Raw genomic sequence first — 15,192 nt, 5'->3', positions numbered from 1 at the left:
CCAATATTTTATCCTACTAATTATTAATTTTTGAGCAATTGGCATGGTGACTCTCTTGAAATTTTTTAGTGTAAAATCACAAAAAAAGCTGTGGTTTGTATAAATCTTTCTAATAAACTAGAAATCCATATTTGCACATGTATATTTTTTAAACTTCATTTATTTAATGACTTGTGATCCGCAAGCTTAAAATTCTGTATGTGGGTGGTTGTTGTTTTTTTTTTTGACGAAGATTAGCCCTGAGTAAACATCTGCTGCCAATCCTCCTCTTTTTGCTGAGGAAGACTGGCCCTGAGCTAACATCCGTGCCCATCTTCCTCTATTTTATGTGGGACGCCTACCACAGCGTGGCCTGACAAGCGGTGCATACATCTGCGCCCAGAATCCGAACTGGCAAACCCCCCCCCCCCGCCCCCGCTGCCAAAGCGGAACGTGCGAACTTAACTGCTGCGCCACTGGGCCGGCCCCTGTGGTTTTCATTTTCTATCAAAAAGCATTAAAAATCTCTCAGATTTCAACGCTCCAAAATTATGAGCCATAGTTAGTAGTCAGGAGTAGGATAGAATTTTAAGATGAGTGGTGAGGCAGAAAAATTGCACTTTTTGAAGTGTTTATATTATGTATTGTGTCATTTTTTGAAATGAAATAAGTGAAGAGAAATACTCTCTAAGCTTTTCTTTAGCCTCATTATTTAGCAAGAATAAATTCAATCTGATAAGGCAGAATCTTTAAAAGTTTTTTTAAGATTTCATGAGTTATCTTAAAATCAAAATTAGAATAGAATGAAGTTTTAGCTCGATTATTTTTAAAAAGTAATTTCTCAGATTTTTTTTAAAGCTCCTGGAGCTTTTTGATAGTGAAGATCCCAGAGAACGTGACTTCCTGAAGACTGTTCTGCATCGAATTTATGGAAAATTTCTGGGATTAAGAGCATTCATCAGAAAACAAATTAACAACATTTTCCTCAGGTAAATTGGTCCTATATTCATATATAGCACTTTTTTTCCCCTCCACATTTTCTTTTTATTCCAGTTCCTTTAGGTTAATTTTTATTTTCTGAAATCTGCAAATTTAAGTGACAGTATTTGAGTCATGTTTAGCCTATTTTATGGGTTTGATTGTGTCTAACTTTTTAGAAACTTGTAACCTACTTCTCATCCAAGTGGATAGTAGTAATGAAGACAGTTTTTAAGAGATAATACCAACATTATTCATATTTAAGATTCATTGAGAGGAAGAGAATTTATCTAGTTATCTATTTGAGCTTTTTGTTTAAAAAATTTGTATGTAAATACTATATAAATCAGTAGCTCTTGGAAGCGCTATCATTTGATTTTATGACAAAGCTAATTAAATTTATATGGGGCCTGTCTTTTTGCTACTTTGTAAATGATAATCTGTTAAGTAATTGCTTCAAATTAGGAGATTTAGCTGTAATACCCACATTTCAGATTTGATTTGTTTGTTTTAATTGAAGATCTGGCAAAATTAGGCTAGCATTCCCACATTGTAACAATTAGAGATGAGTAATGCCTCCCCTAGAGAGACCGTCTTTCTCCAGTTCTTTGTCATCCTCTCCTGAGTCCACTTGAGACATTTATGATACCTTCCCTGTCATGTAGTCATTTGAGTTTGACTCCCTGCTTTAAAGGCCATCCTAATCTTGGAAAGCTAGGCAGCCTGTGTTTCTGAATAAAAGTGGCTTTATCACAGATAGGTCCTTTTCTCTTGAATTTTCCTATGAGTAGAGGTTTCCTATTTTGAAAAGTATTTCTTGGAGAAAACTCATCTTCCTTGTAAATTTTTAAGTAAAATATTCTAGGTGAAATTATATTCTATTTTCTTAATATATAGCAGGTTTTAGCAAAAGTATATGTGGTTTAATAGGAAATAGACCTTCTTTTGTAAGATTGCTAAGGAGTAACTGATTTGGGGCAAAATAGCTTACAAAGAATTCCTAAAGCATGTTTGTACATTTCATATCATTGCCCTTTGGATTGATTTCCTGACCTTCCTGTGTGTCTCTCTCTCAGTTTTCTGTTGTCTGATTTTCATTACATCTGTCTTTGTTTTAAATTCAGGTTTATATATGAAACAGAACATTTCAATGGTGTTGCTGAACTCCTTGAAATATTAGGAAGGTAGGTCTGTCTTTTTTGTTCTTTTTAAGAATTAAGTAACTTTGAATGTTTTATGTATTAAAATCTTAGCTGGGGCTGGAGATATTATTTTGTATTTTAGAGTTTAAATATACAGCGCAAGAGAGTTTCTCAACTGAATTCTTATTATAGCTTTTACGGGGTCAGTATATTAAAGTTCTGCCATGCAAGACATCTGTTTCAGAATAGGCTTCCTGCTTTTGAAGCTGTGGCATGTTTTATGCCTGATCTTGCCAGACTGCCTCAGAAATTTATAGGATCTGATTGGGAAGAGATGAAATAAGCTATAGTGAATCTTTGATGAAGTTACAAGAATTCTTGTTCAGATATTGATAGACTATTCTTAATCCATCTGTTCTTTTTAAAAGAATCTGCAGCCTTTGTTTTTCATTTACATGAACACTTTGCCTTCCACGTAGCAGTATTAACTTGAGAGAAGTTTAGACCCCTCTATTTATAGTTAGAGAGTGATTTTAGTCTCCTCTATTAATATTTAGAGAATGATTATGGAAAGAACTACTTCTTAATTTCAGATCTTTCAATAAGTAAGAGAAACTACTCATTTACTTCATAAAATATTGAAAATTCTACAATATTATGATATTGACTCAGAGAGGAAAATAAAGGCAACAAAGCATAAATAAAGTGATAGGCCTTATAGAAAACAAAGATAGAAATTGCTTACTGGGACATTAATTGGCAATCCTGGTTTTCTTTTGGGATCATTCATTGACAGAAGAACAGACTTCAAAGTAGTTTGAAGATGAGTAAGTCATTCAACACCAGGATTGAAGCAGAGCACTGTTCCTTATGTACTCATGGGTATAATAACTTTTAGAGATAAAGTAGTAACTACTTACCCCTTCCCCCTGCCTTTTTTTCCCTCCAGTATTATCAATGGCTTTGCATTGCCACTGAAAGCAGAACATAAACAATTTCTAATGAAGGTTCTTATTCCTATGCATACTGCAAAAGGATTAGCTTTGTTCCATGCTCAGGTAAGTTTCAGAAAAATTTCAAATGAAGTGAATGCTGTTTCAGACTGATAGAAGGACAGAGAAATTGAGCAATATTGAAGTGGCAATTTTAAGTATAATTAAGCAATTTGCTTTATAAATTGTCCAAAGAAAATTTTTATTATATTATAATTTAAAGGTATGATATGTAGTATTATTAAGTAAACACAATGCACTTTAAGTTTAGATCTAGGAAAGATAATATCAGGTTCTCTTTTCTAGTTCAAGCCCTGACCTAATTAACTATGTGACTTTGAATAAATCCCACATAGCTGCAAAATGTTCTGTCTAGCCGTGATAACCTAGTTAGAGAATGATTTTAGTTTTCTCTGTTAATATTTACGGAATATCGTATTCGCATAGGCGTACGTGTAGAGACGTGCTGAACAACTAAAATGTTACTTCTAGTCTTGTTTCAATTAGCTTTATGTTCAGAAGTTAACTACTGAAAAAAGATCTTTTCTGAACTAGAAGTTACTTTCAAGGTTAGAAAGTTACACAATTGTGAATATATTCATTTTCATATATTGAGATAAACTAGAGTAAAATTTCTCAAAATGTGGTAATCATTTTTGTTAGCTAAATAAATGTTGTTTCACTCAGTAATATTTATAAACTCTCTCTTACGTTTACGTTTTAGCTAGCCTACTGTGTTGTACAGTTCCTGGAGAAAGATACAACACTAACAGAACCAGTAAGTGTTCTATTTATTTTTAGTTTTGGTCTACATTGTAGCATTTCATTGTAGCTTTCTTTATACCCTTATAGAGTTATTTAACAGAAGTAGTAATGTACTTTAAATTCATGTAGAAGAAGGAATGTGAGGTTAATCTACAATCAGAGAATGAGATTGGGAGGGGGCGTTCTTATGGGCTAAAAGATGTGTCTTGAACAACTTAGGTTAATATTAACATATAGTAGTTGAGATATGTGATGCCAGGATCAAATGACTACTATGAGATTTTATATACATATTACCTTCACTGATAATCTTTTAAATCTTCATTTGTCTTTTAAAATTAAAACAGGGGCCGGCCCTGTGGCTGAGTGGTTAAGTTTGTGCGCTCCGCTACGGCAGCCCAGGGTTTCTCTGGTTCAGATCCTGGGCGCGGACATGGCACCACTCATCAGGCCACGTTGAGGCAGTGTCCCATGTACTACAACTAGAAGGCCCCACAACTAAAATATGCAACTATGTACTGGGTCACCTTTGGGGAGAAGAAGGAAAAATTTAAAAATTAAAAACATAAATATATAAATTCTAAGATTTTTTCTGTATTAGGAACTTTCTGAGGCTATCCCTAGAGGTGCGTGAAAAAATTATTTACTTAGTATTCGCCCTTTAACTTAAGCTTTGTCTGTGTAACAGAACGAAAGATATCTTTCCATTCTCTGATATCTTGAGTTTTTAGACTTTTAGACTTGCAGTTCTTTCTGTAAACAGCTAAAAACAGGTTTTAAAGACAAAGCAGGAGAATTAGAAGCCCAGTATTTACATGAAACCACATAAACCTCTAAAGTGGATTAAAATTTACAACAAACCCGTGATAACTCTCAATAGAATTAAGACAAAGAAAACTCATAACAAGTCATGGTTCATGCTTGGTGAATAGTAAACAGATATAATTTAAATATAATTAAATTAATATGGGGTGATAGGGGAGATAGGTGATTTCTTTAAAAAGAGTAGATTAGGGAGAGGGATGATGGCCAGACATCTGGCCTAGGAGAGTTGGGTTAATGGAAATAGGAGCAGGATGAGGAGATAGGAAAGTAAATCTCCAAGGTGACAAAGGAAAATATTTTTCAATTCATAAAGATCTATAGATGTAGAGATTTTGCAATTTCTACCATAGGTTATTCCAGCACCAAAAAATTACAGCCATATTACTTGGTTTTGAGCCTTAATACTCATTTTCTGGAAACCTGGCATCATATAATTTGTAGGAAGCTTTGATATCTTTCCCATATCAAAGCTTCCTACAAATTATAAATAAGTCAGAGCTTTGGCTAGCTTATTACATTCTTTATGTACCTAAATCTTGTATTGAAATTATTTTCTAGAAGGTAAATGACTTTATTGTTACTTCTGTTTATGAAAGTAATGTGTGTTGATTTGGTTCACACAATACAAAATCATAAAGCACAATGTGGAGAAAATTCCTTGCAATCTTGTCTCCTAGAGATAACCATATAAGTTGGTGAATGTATTTCTGGAAAGTTTTCTGTACATACATTTATGTGTAGGTTAAACTAACTGTGACAGTGCTGACCGGGTTTTCCACCTCCCAGCATATTGTGGATCTTCCCTTATTAATCTGCTCCATTTTTTCACTGGTAACATCAATTCCATTATACGGATTATCATAACATATTGAATCAACCCTCAATTAATGGAGACTTGAGTTACTAGAGTTTTCATTGTTATAAACATGTTGTTGGATGTGAGGGGATGTTTTAGTGTGTTGGAATTGTTCTGTGTCTTGTCTCTGGAGTTGGTTACAAAACAATCTGTGTGTATAAAAATCCTCAGAACTGTACACTAGAAAAAGAAAAATATTTTTACTGTATGTTAATTTTTTTAAAAACCAAATTATTAAAATGAAAACCATGTTGCTAGGTCAAAGAGTACATGGAAATTATAACATATTCCAAGTTGCCTTCTAAAAAGTTTGAATAATATTCCAATCCCAGTGTGAAGATGCCTGTTTTTCCTCACCCTGGCCAATGCTGAATATTAAGTTTTAAAATTTTTGCTAGTCTAGTAGGTCTAATAGTCTAAATATTAATTTAATTGGCTTTTTTTGTTATTACAGGGGTTGAACTATCTTTTTATATGGTTTTTGATCATTTACATTTCTGTGTCCTTTGCCTACTTTTAACTGTTTTCCTATTATATTTTTTATCCATTTGGAGTTTTTCTTTTACCTGTGAATATACTGTTTTTAATCTTTGCCTTAAAGAACTAGAAAAAAAATTTTATGCAGTGGAATCTATTCATCATTATGGTTTCTCGCCTTGATGTCATGCTAAGAAAAATCCTTATACCCTTTGAGATTACAAAAATATTCTCCAGGGGGCTGGCCTGGTTGCATAGTGGTTAAGGTTGCACGTTCTGCTTCAGCGACCCAGGATTCACCGGTTCGGATCCTAGGCTCAGACCTGCACCCCATTCATCAAACCATGCTATAGTGGCATCCCATATGCAAAATAGAGGAAGATTGGCACAGATGTTAGCTCAGTGACAATCCTCCTCAAGCAAAAAGAGCATTGGCAACAGATGTTAGCTCAGGGTCCATCTTCCTCACGAAAACAAAATGTATATATATACACATATACTCCAGTATCATATTTTTTTTTTTTGAGGAAGATTAGCCCTGAGCTAACTGCTGCCAATCCTCCTCTTTTTGCTGAGGAAGACTGGCCCTGAGCTAACATCCATGCCCATCTTCCTCTACTTTATATGTGGGATGCCTGCCACAGCATGGTCTGTCAAGCGGTACCATGTCCGCACCTGGGATCCAAACCAGCGAACCCTAGGCCACCAAAGCAGAACGTGCACACTTGACCGCTGTGCCACCAGGCCAGCCTCATATTCTAGTTATTTTATGGATTTAGTTTTTATCTGTAAAAACTTTATTCCATCTATAGTAGTTTCCTAGGGCTGCCATGACAAATTACCACAAACTTGGTGGCTTAAAATAACAGACATTTATTCTATCTGTTCTGAAGGCAGGAATCCAAAATCAAGGTGTGGGCAGGGCTGCACTCCCTCCACATGCCCTTGGGGAGATTCTTTCCTTGCCTCCTCCAGTTTCTGGTGTCTCCGGGTGTTCCTTGACTTGTGTCTGCTTCGCTCCGGTCACACACTGCTGCCTCCTCTTCTGTCTCTCCTCTGTGCGTCTCTTATAAGGACACTTGTTGTTTATTTAGGGCCCACCCAGGTAACCTGGGATGATTTCATCTCGAGATCCTGACTTAATTATATCTGTAAAGACCCATTTTCCAAATAAATCACATTCATAGATTCTAGAGATTAGGACATGGACATATCTTTTGGGGGGCCACCATTCAACCCACTACACCATTTGAAATCGAAATTTGTGTGTGACAGGGGTAAGGAACTGTATTAGTTGTCTACTGCTACATAACAAATTATCACAAAATTTAATGGCTTAAAACACAAACATTTATTATTACATAGTTTCTGTGCATCAGGAATCCAGGCACGAATTAGCTGGATCCTCTGCTTCAGTGTCTCTCTCAAGGCTGCAGTTAAGGTGTCGGCCAGGGCTGGAGTCTCATATAAAGGCTCAGATGAGGAAGGATCTGCTTCACGTGGTTGTTGGCAGAATTCTGTTCCTCAAGTGCTGTTGGACTGAGGGCCTCAGTTCCTAGTTGGCTGTTGGCCAGAGGCCACCGTCAATTCCTTGCCCTGGGGGCCTGTCCAACATAGCAGCTTGCTTTACCAAAGCTTGCAAGATGAGAAGGCTCTAGAGAGAGTCTGCTGATAACATAAAGTCACAATCTTTTGTAACCTACCTATGGAAGTGACATTCTCCCCCTTTTCCACATTCTGCTGGTTAGAAGCAAGTCACTTAGCCCACACTTAAGAGGAGGAGATTACACAAGAGTAGTGAATTTAGGAAGGATCATAAGAGATCATTTTAGGGATCCACCTACCAAAGGAGCTACATTTTTTTCTTTATAAATAGTGACCCACCAGTCCAAGAACTACCACTTGAATGACTAATCTGTTTCCCATGGAACTGAAATGCCACCTTTGTCATATGTTAAATCCCGTATACATGAGCCTGTCTAGTCTTCTATTTCATGTGTCTTTTCTCTCAGTTTCCGTGCTATCATCATCTTGTTGTAATTGCTGATATCAGTAGTGCAGGTTCTATTCCATTAATTTTCTCCCTGCTACCCACTCCAAAAATTCTTAGCTATTTGCTTACATTTTTGGATTTAGAATAAATGTTTCTAGTTTCAGAAAATAATTCAGTTGGTATTTGATTGAAATTATATTGAATTTAAAAGTATATGAGAAATCTATATAATATTGAATCATCTATTTGTAGTCTTTCATGATATTCAGTAAAGATTTATATTTTTCTTCATATAAATCTTAAACATTTCTTGCAAATTTTATTCATGTATATTAGTTTTTGTTATGAAAGGTATCTTTTTTATTTTTATCTGATTATTATTACTGATACTTTGTTTTATAAAGATATCTATTTTTATATATTTATCTTTTATGTGGCCACATATTGTATTTTCCTACTCCTTTCAGTATTTTTTCAGTTTTTTAAATATTTAGGGGTGTATAATTATTACATACTTAGACAAATAAGTATAATTCTTCTATTCCTTTCCAATATTATTTATCAAATCCTTATCTTACTGGATTGGCTCCAGAATAATGTTCTTCCCAATCTTGATATAAATGAGTATTCTTCATTATTGGACCACACCAATATCTTAAAAGGCTGTCAAAGATCTGTCGCTGCAAAAGCATCAGGCCCAGATGGTTTTACAGCTTATTTTCAAGAAGGCATTATATAAGATGATTGTTGATGGTTTCTGATAAATTTCCTAATTCTAGCTTACTAAATTTTTATCAGAGTATATAGTCAATCAAAAATATCAAATAACTTCAAAATCTTTTGAGATGATCATATAGGTTTTCCCCCCTTTTTACCTTATAATTTTGATGAGTGAGCCATCCTGGAATTCTGGAATAAGATATAATAGGCAGGTAGTATTATTCTGTTAATATACAGTTATATTCAGTTTAATACAAATTTTTGCAACTTTGTTCACTAAAATTCATGATGCCTTGTGTTTTGTTGTATTTTGGTTATCAAGATTGTGCTAGCCATGGGGCCAGCCCTGTGGCCGAGTGGTTAAAGTTCCACGTACTCTGCTGCTTCTGTGGCCCGGGTTCACAGGTTCGAATCCCAGCCGTGGACCTACTCCACTCATCAGCCATGCTGTGGAGGTGTCCCACATGCAAAATGGAGGAGAATTGGCATGGATGTTAGCTCAGGGCGAATCTTCCTCACCAAAACAAAAAGAGACTGTGCTAGCCATGAAATAAATTGGGGAGCTTTCTGACTTTTTTGGTGCTTCATAATGATTTAAATAATAGAAATTATCTGTTCCTGGGGGCCGGCCCGGTGGTGCAGCAGTTCAGTTCACACATTCTGCTTTGGCAGCCCAGGGTTCACTGGTTCAAATCCTGGGTGCAGACCTACCCACTGCATGTCAAGCCATGCTGTGGCAGGCGTCCCACATAAAGTAGAGGAAGATGAGCACAGATGTTAGCTCAGGGCCAGTCTTCCTCAGCAAAAAGAGGAGGATTGGCAGCACATGTTAGCTAAGGGCTAATCTTCCTCAAAAATAAAATCTATTCCTTAGTTTCTCTCTAAAATAACCTCCCTTTCTCACCTCCCAAGCCTTTATCATATTTTCCTTTATTTTCTTAGTAAGTAGCACTTGCTGCTATTAAAATTATTTTATTTATATGTTTAATTGATAACTTATGTTGGTCTCCCTGCTTCATGAAAATTAGGGACCTCATCTCTCTCTTTCATCACTGTGTCCCTAGCATCTAGGACAGTATCTGGTACAAAGGCAGTCAATAAATATGTGTTGAATTAGTAAACATCTAAGGCTGAGCAGATAGTCTGGGGATACACTTAGATATTAAATAATATTGATTTACTTCAGAATGGATATTAATATAATCACAACTATTAAAAATTTCCTGGGATTAACCAGCTTCATTGCTTATTAATTCATGCTAACCTTTTCCTTTTGTGCAGGTGATCAGAGGATTGCTGAAATTTTGGCCAAAAACATGCAGTCAGAAAGAGGTCAGTTTTGTTCAACAAAAATATTGCATTTTATTAGAGCTTCCAACTCAGGGCTGTAAACTACACTTCTTTGGGCTGGCTGTATTGTCAACGCTACCAAGCAGGAGCTGTTCTATGCGGACTAGAGAGGCTTGGTAGAATGTCTGTATGTTATAGTAAATTGCATATGCCATCAAGACTGTTTTTGTCCACTGTGTAATGTGTAGGTTAATCTTCTCATTTGTATGTTTTCTGTATTAACATCATATAATTTGTCATAATATGTTTCTTAAAAGAAAATTTTTTTAACCTAGGTGATGTTTTTAGGAGAAATTGAAGAAATCTTAGATGTCATTGAACCAACACAGTTCAAAAAAATTGAAGAGCCCCTTTTTAAGCAGATATCCAAGTGTGTATCTAGTTCTCATTTTCAGGTATGATGTTTTCAGTGAAGCCATTTTTATTTTATACTATTACTTCTTTTTTCTTTTAGTTTTGACATTTCTAAATGTCTTTTTTAGGTTGCAGAAAGGGCATTGTACTTCTGGAATAATGAATATATTCTTAGTTTGATCGAGGAGAATATTGATAAAATTCTGCCAATTATGTTTGGTAGTTTGTACAAAATCTCCAAAGAACACTGGAATCAGTAAGTGTCTTTTATGTTGATTATGTTGTTCTTGTGTTTTTGTTTTTTTAACCTTTTGGTCATTTGATCTCCTAACTCATACATGAAACCTATACTAGAACAACTTCTAAAGTTAGAACTTACTCTAAGATTAACCTCACAGTTTCCTCCGATTCTGCACTTATTTTTATAGCTTTATGACGTTTGTAAATGTATGTGTCTGTATGTTCTTACTTTCAATTTAAAATTGCAAATCGCCCTGATGGTGGGATTATTTGGTGTGACATTCTGCACCACTGTGTGGTCAAACCCTGTTGGGGAGACAAACCCAACATCTGTGGAGGATGCACCCTGTATGAAGGCCAAGTGGGTTGATCTGCTGCCAGTATGCAGTCCCACCTCTCCAGACAGCACTACCCCAGGGAGAAGCTGATGTGCTTAAGGTCATATCAGTGATGTTTAGATTGCATATATTCTGACTTCTGTAAAATCCTTATCCTGCTTTCTACTTTGCCTCTTACAAATTATGGTAATAGGATCTTTTTCATCTTCTTTTAATGCTGTTACTGAGGGTTTGAGACAATAGACTCTAGAGCAGACATGAAGATAACCATAACGTTTTTAGTTAGTCTAATCTAAGCATGATACAGTGGGAAGGACATGAGTTTTGGGATCAGACAAACCATCTCTACCACGATGGCTGCATGAGCTTGAGCAGATTCCTAAACCTCTTGCCCCTTAGTTTATCATCTCTACGGTGGATTAAGTGAATCAGCCAGCATTTTAACTCATTTCAGAGATGACTGTGTTACATTGCTTATCTGTTAGTAGCATTAATAACCCAGGGCTGGCTTATTTTCCTTTTAGGACCATTGTAGCATTGGTATACAATGTGTTGAAAACCCTAATGGAAATGAATGGCAAGCTTTTCGATGACCTTACTAGCTCATACAAAGCTGAAAGACAAAGGTATTTGATGTTTTTAATTACGAAGTCGTCTATTATACATTTTAGGTTAATTGAATGTGATTCAGTTCAATAAGTTATGTTCTCTAAGTTAAAATTATAATGTTGAAGAAGTCAATTAAGCATTATAATTTGAAAGTCTCTAAACACTTCTAAGTCATTTCCAGGTAAACTTCCCCTCATGGTTAAATGATGATTTTAATGTGGATCATAAGTCCTCTGTTTTTCTTATTCTGAGCCTTAGGTTTCATCAGTCTGGTAGCATCTGCATTGTGAAATACAGTTTATGCTGAATTTTAAATACTATTTTATACAACTTTCTTATATTTATGAAAATCGTTTTTGTCTACATGGGCTTTCAGAGTGAGCTTTAACTCTTCAGCTGCTCCTCGCACAATAACTGGATAGTTTTTAAGTGGCACATTTTAACAGGGTGGTATTTTAACGTCAGCACAGTTCTTGTTTGGGAAGAGGGAACTCACATAATGATGTGCCTATGGCTCAGTACTATTAATTCATATTTTGCTCCTTGCAATAATATATATATTTTAGAGAATAAATGATAGGACACATCAGCATTTAGGAACTTGGCTTAATGATTACCTCTTTTTGAGAATTTCATAAATTACTAGAAAATAATCTAAAAATTACTTCCTTTTCAAAAAAATTTTAAAAATAAAAATTACTTCCTTCTCATATATTTATTTCAAACTTAAGGGGGACAGTACAGTAACCACTGTACCTGAGTCCACCCATCATTTGAGGATAATAGTTACCATTTACTTCTAATAAGTATATTACCTGTACCCTTTGGAAAAGCTGATCTATTCTAAGTTCTTAGTCGTGATTTTCTTGTGGCAAGTGGAGAAAGGACAGCTCTCTTTCAAGGCCATCCTAGTCCATCAACAACTAACTCAATGCATTCTTTCTTTTAAATAGTACTTTTCAGGCAGATATAGAAATTAGGTACCGGGGCCGGCCCGGTGGCACAGTGGTTAAGTTCACACATTCCGCTTTGGCAGCCCAGGGTTCGTTGGTTCGGATCCCAAGTGTGGACATGGCACCACTTGTCAAGCCATGCTGTGGCAGGCATCCCACATATAAAGTAGAGGAAGAGGGGCGTGGACGTTAGCTCAGGGCCAGCCTTCCTCAGCAAAAAGAGGAGGATTGGCAGATGTTAACTCAGAGCTAATCTTCCTCAAAAAAAAAAAAAAGAAAGAAAGAAAGAAAGAAATTAGGTACCTAGTTTGAGCCCCAGGAAGCAATGAGAAGAAAGTAAAGATGAGTAGGGTCATATGAAACTTACATTTGAAAATGTATATTTCACATGACTAATAATCACTGTCTTACTATCAGCATAAGTGAGCACCTTTGTCCCTTTAAATCATATATAACTGCAGAACCATAAGCCCATGTTTTTTTTCACATGTTCATATAGCCCTTCAGAATAGTTTGGTCCAAGTTATTCAGAAGTATTTTCCTTAAGAATTGAAACTAAGTAGTTGAAACAACATATAAAACATTTTGACTTTTTTTTAGAGAGAGATTATTCAAACTTTAAAGTTTTCACTTCACATCTAAGAGACAAGAGACAGTAAAATAGACTGGTTAGTAGCTAGAGATGTGATGCCAGAAGATGAGGATTCTACCTGGAAATGGCTCCAGAGTGAGCTTGTAGCCAACCCTTCAGTCCTTCTGTCTGTAAAGGAGTGATCATGACCACTACGGGGACCGCAAGGGATTTACATGAGAAAGTTATTAACTACGTGAGAGTACTTGGTCCACGTAAAGCACTGTAAAGCACGGACGACATGGTGGTCCTTGTGGTGGCCTGATACCACGCAGGGGCGGGAAAGCAAGTCGCAACTGTCAGTTGGTATGGGAGATGCACGGATGTCGTGTTACACTTAGGAGAGGGACAGGAGTAATGAGGCGCTCCAGGGAATTGCCCCCAAACGCTTCAGTTGAGGGATTCAAGTGAAATGTGGGGGAAAGAGGTCTTCTCCAGCAAAGTGCCAAACAGCATGCTTCTTCAGGCTCTGAAATAACAGTTTCTGATTACAAAAATTTTGGTTTATCTACAGAGAGAAAAAGAAGGAATTGGAACGTGAAGAATTATGGAAAAAATTAGAGGAGCTAAAGCTAAAGAAAGCTCTAGAAAAGCAGAACAGTGCTTACAACATGCACAGTATTCTCAGCAATACAAGTGACGAATAAAAAAAGCCTACCACCTCTTTGATAGGCACAGTTTTTGTACACTTTTTTGAAATATGTAAAAATTACAAAACAAACCTCATCAGTATAATATAATTAAAAGGCCAATTTTTTTTCTGGCAACTGTAAATGAGAAAACATATGGACTAAACATAGCCCTGTGCTATATCATGGCCACAGTATATTGTAACCTTTGTCTAATCATTGATTTATTGTGTCACTTCTGAAGTTTCACAGAAATGAACTTTCATCTATGATATGAGTGAGATAATTATGGGAGTGGTAAGAATTATGACTTGAATTCTTTTTTTGATTGTGTTGCACATAGATATAGTAATCTGCGCTGTATATTTTTCCCTTTTATAATGTGCTTTTCACATTGCTGCAGACCTTGGTTATATCCTAGGAAAAAGAATATTTCCTAAAATAAAACTAAGGTATAATTACCCTTCCCTTCATCTCTCCCAGAAACATGATGGGGGAGTTACCTGCCCTAAGCCTGCCTTCATTAGAGATATTACTGTACTCTGGAATTTGAGCAAAAACTTAAATCTCCAGGCTTTTTAAAGCACAAACTATAAATAAAAGCTGGGAAAGTAAACCAAATTCCTAAGATTGTTCCTCACGAACATCCTCCTCCATCTTAACTTCCCAGTGAGACGAGCACAGATCACTGGAGGCAGCGCAGGTGAACGCTCAGCCTGCCTCTCAGTTCATTCCTCCTCTTCCTCCCGAAGGCTGAAGGCAGGGCCTTTCCAGTCCTCACAACCTGCCCTTCCTCCAGTCCCCTCCTGACCCAGGGATGGAGGCTCTGAGTCCCACAATGTGGCGACGCAGAGCACTCACTGTCACTGCCTGGCTTTATTTAAAGGAAATGCAGTAGGCTTCCTCTGTAGAGTTCTGAAAAAGGTGACTATAGAGAGGTCCTGTACGTTCTCACTTGGTCAAGTCTTTCTCACATCTTGTGTTGTCAGAGTACCATTCCAATCTCTTAACTTGCGGTCGTGTGGCAAACTGTTTTGTAATGAAAGATCTTCATTGGGGGACTGAGCAGCATTTAATAAAGTCTATGTTTGTATTTTGCCTCATGTGGTCTTTGCATTTTTCAGCTCTAAGTTTAGGCATCCAGAAGCTTGCCCCCTTTTATATATACACATGTATACGTATAGAAAACTTTAAGGCAAATCGTAGGATATGTTCTAACTAAAAAAAGATTATGTGCCAGAGTTGGGTGTCCCAGCCATTTACCAAAGTATATGCTTTATAGAATATTTGCATAAAATTCTAAGTTCTAGGATATCCTTCCATCTTCTTTCACGTCCCTTTATGTTCAGAGGATGGGTTTA

At 36.3% G+C, this 15,192-nt stretch overlaps 1 protein-coding gene across 1 annotated transcript in view; it reads left to right on the top strand.

Moving 5' to 3' along the window:
• The window catches only part of PPP2R5A (protein phosphatase 2 regulatory subunit B'alpha), a 72,072-nt gene extending 57,143 nt beyond the window's left edge, over positions 1 to 14,929 (top strand). The window contains exons 5-13 of the mRNA XM_046681523.1: positions 838 to 968; positions 2,082 to 2,141; positions 3,049 to 3,157; positions 3,816 to 3,869; positions 10,009 to 10,059; positions 10,353 to 10,472; positions 10,560 to 10,687; positions 11,534 to 11,635; positions 13,717 to 14,929. Of these exons, the coding sequence (XP_046537479.1) occupies positions 838 to 968; positions 2,082 to 2,141; positions 3,049 to 3,157; positions 3,816 to 3,869; positions 10,009 to 10,059; positions 10,353 to 10,472; positions 10,560 to 10,687; positions 11,534 to 11,635; positions 13,717 to 13,849 (888 nt within the window). The 3' untranslated portion in view covers positions 13,850 to 14,929. The remainder of the gene's footprint in view (positions 1 to 837; positions 969 to 2,081; positions 2,142 to 3,048; positions 3,158 to 3,815; positions 3,870 to 10,008; positions 10,060 to 10,352; positions 10,473 to 10,559; positions 10,688 to 11,533; positions 11,636 to 13,716) is intronic.
• The last annotated feature ends 263 nt before the right edge of the window (positions 14,930 to 15,192 follow it).

Source organism: Equus quagga, chromosome 13 (assembly GCF_021613505.1).
Source record: "Equus quagga isolate Etosha38 chromosome 13, UCLA_HA_Equagga_1.0, whole genome shotgun sequence".
NCBI lineage: Eukaryota > Metazoa > Chordata > Mammalia > Perissodactyla > Equidae > Equus > Equus quagga.
The sequence above is the reverse complement of the archived record's forward strand: the minus strand, read 5'-3'. Positions and strand labels throughout refer to the sequence as shown.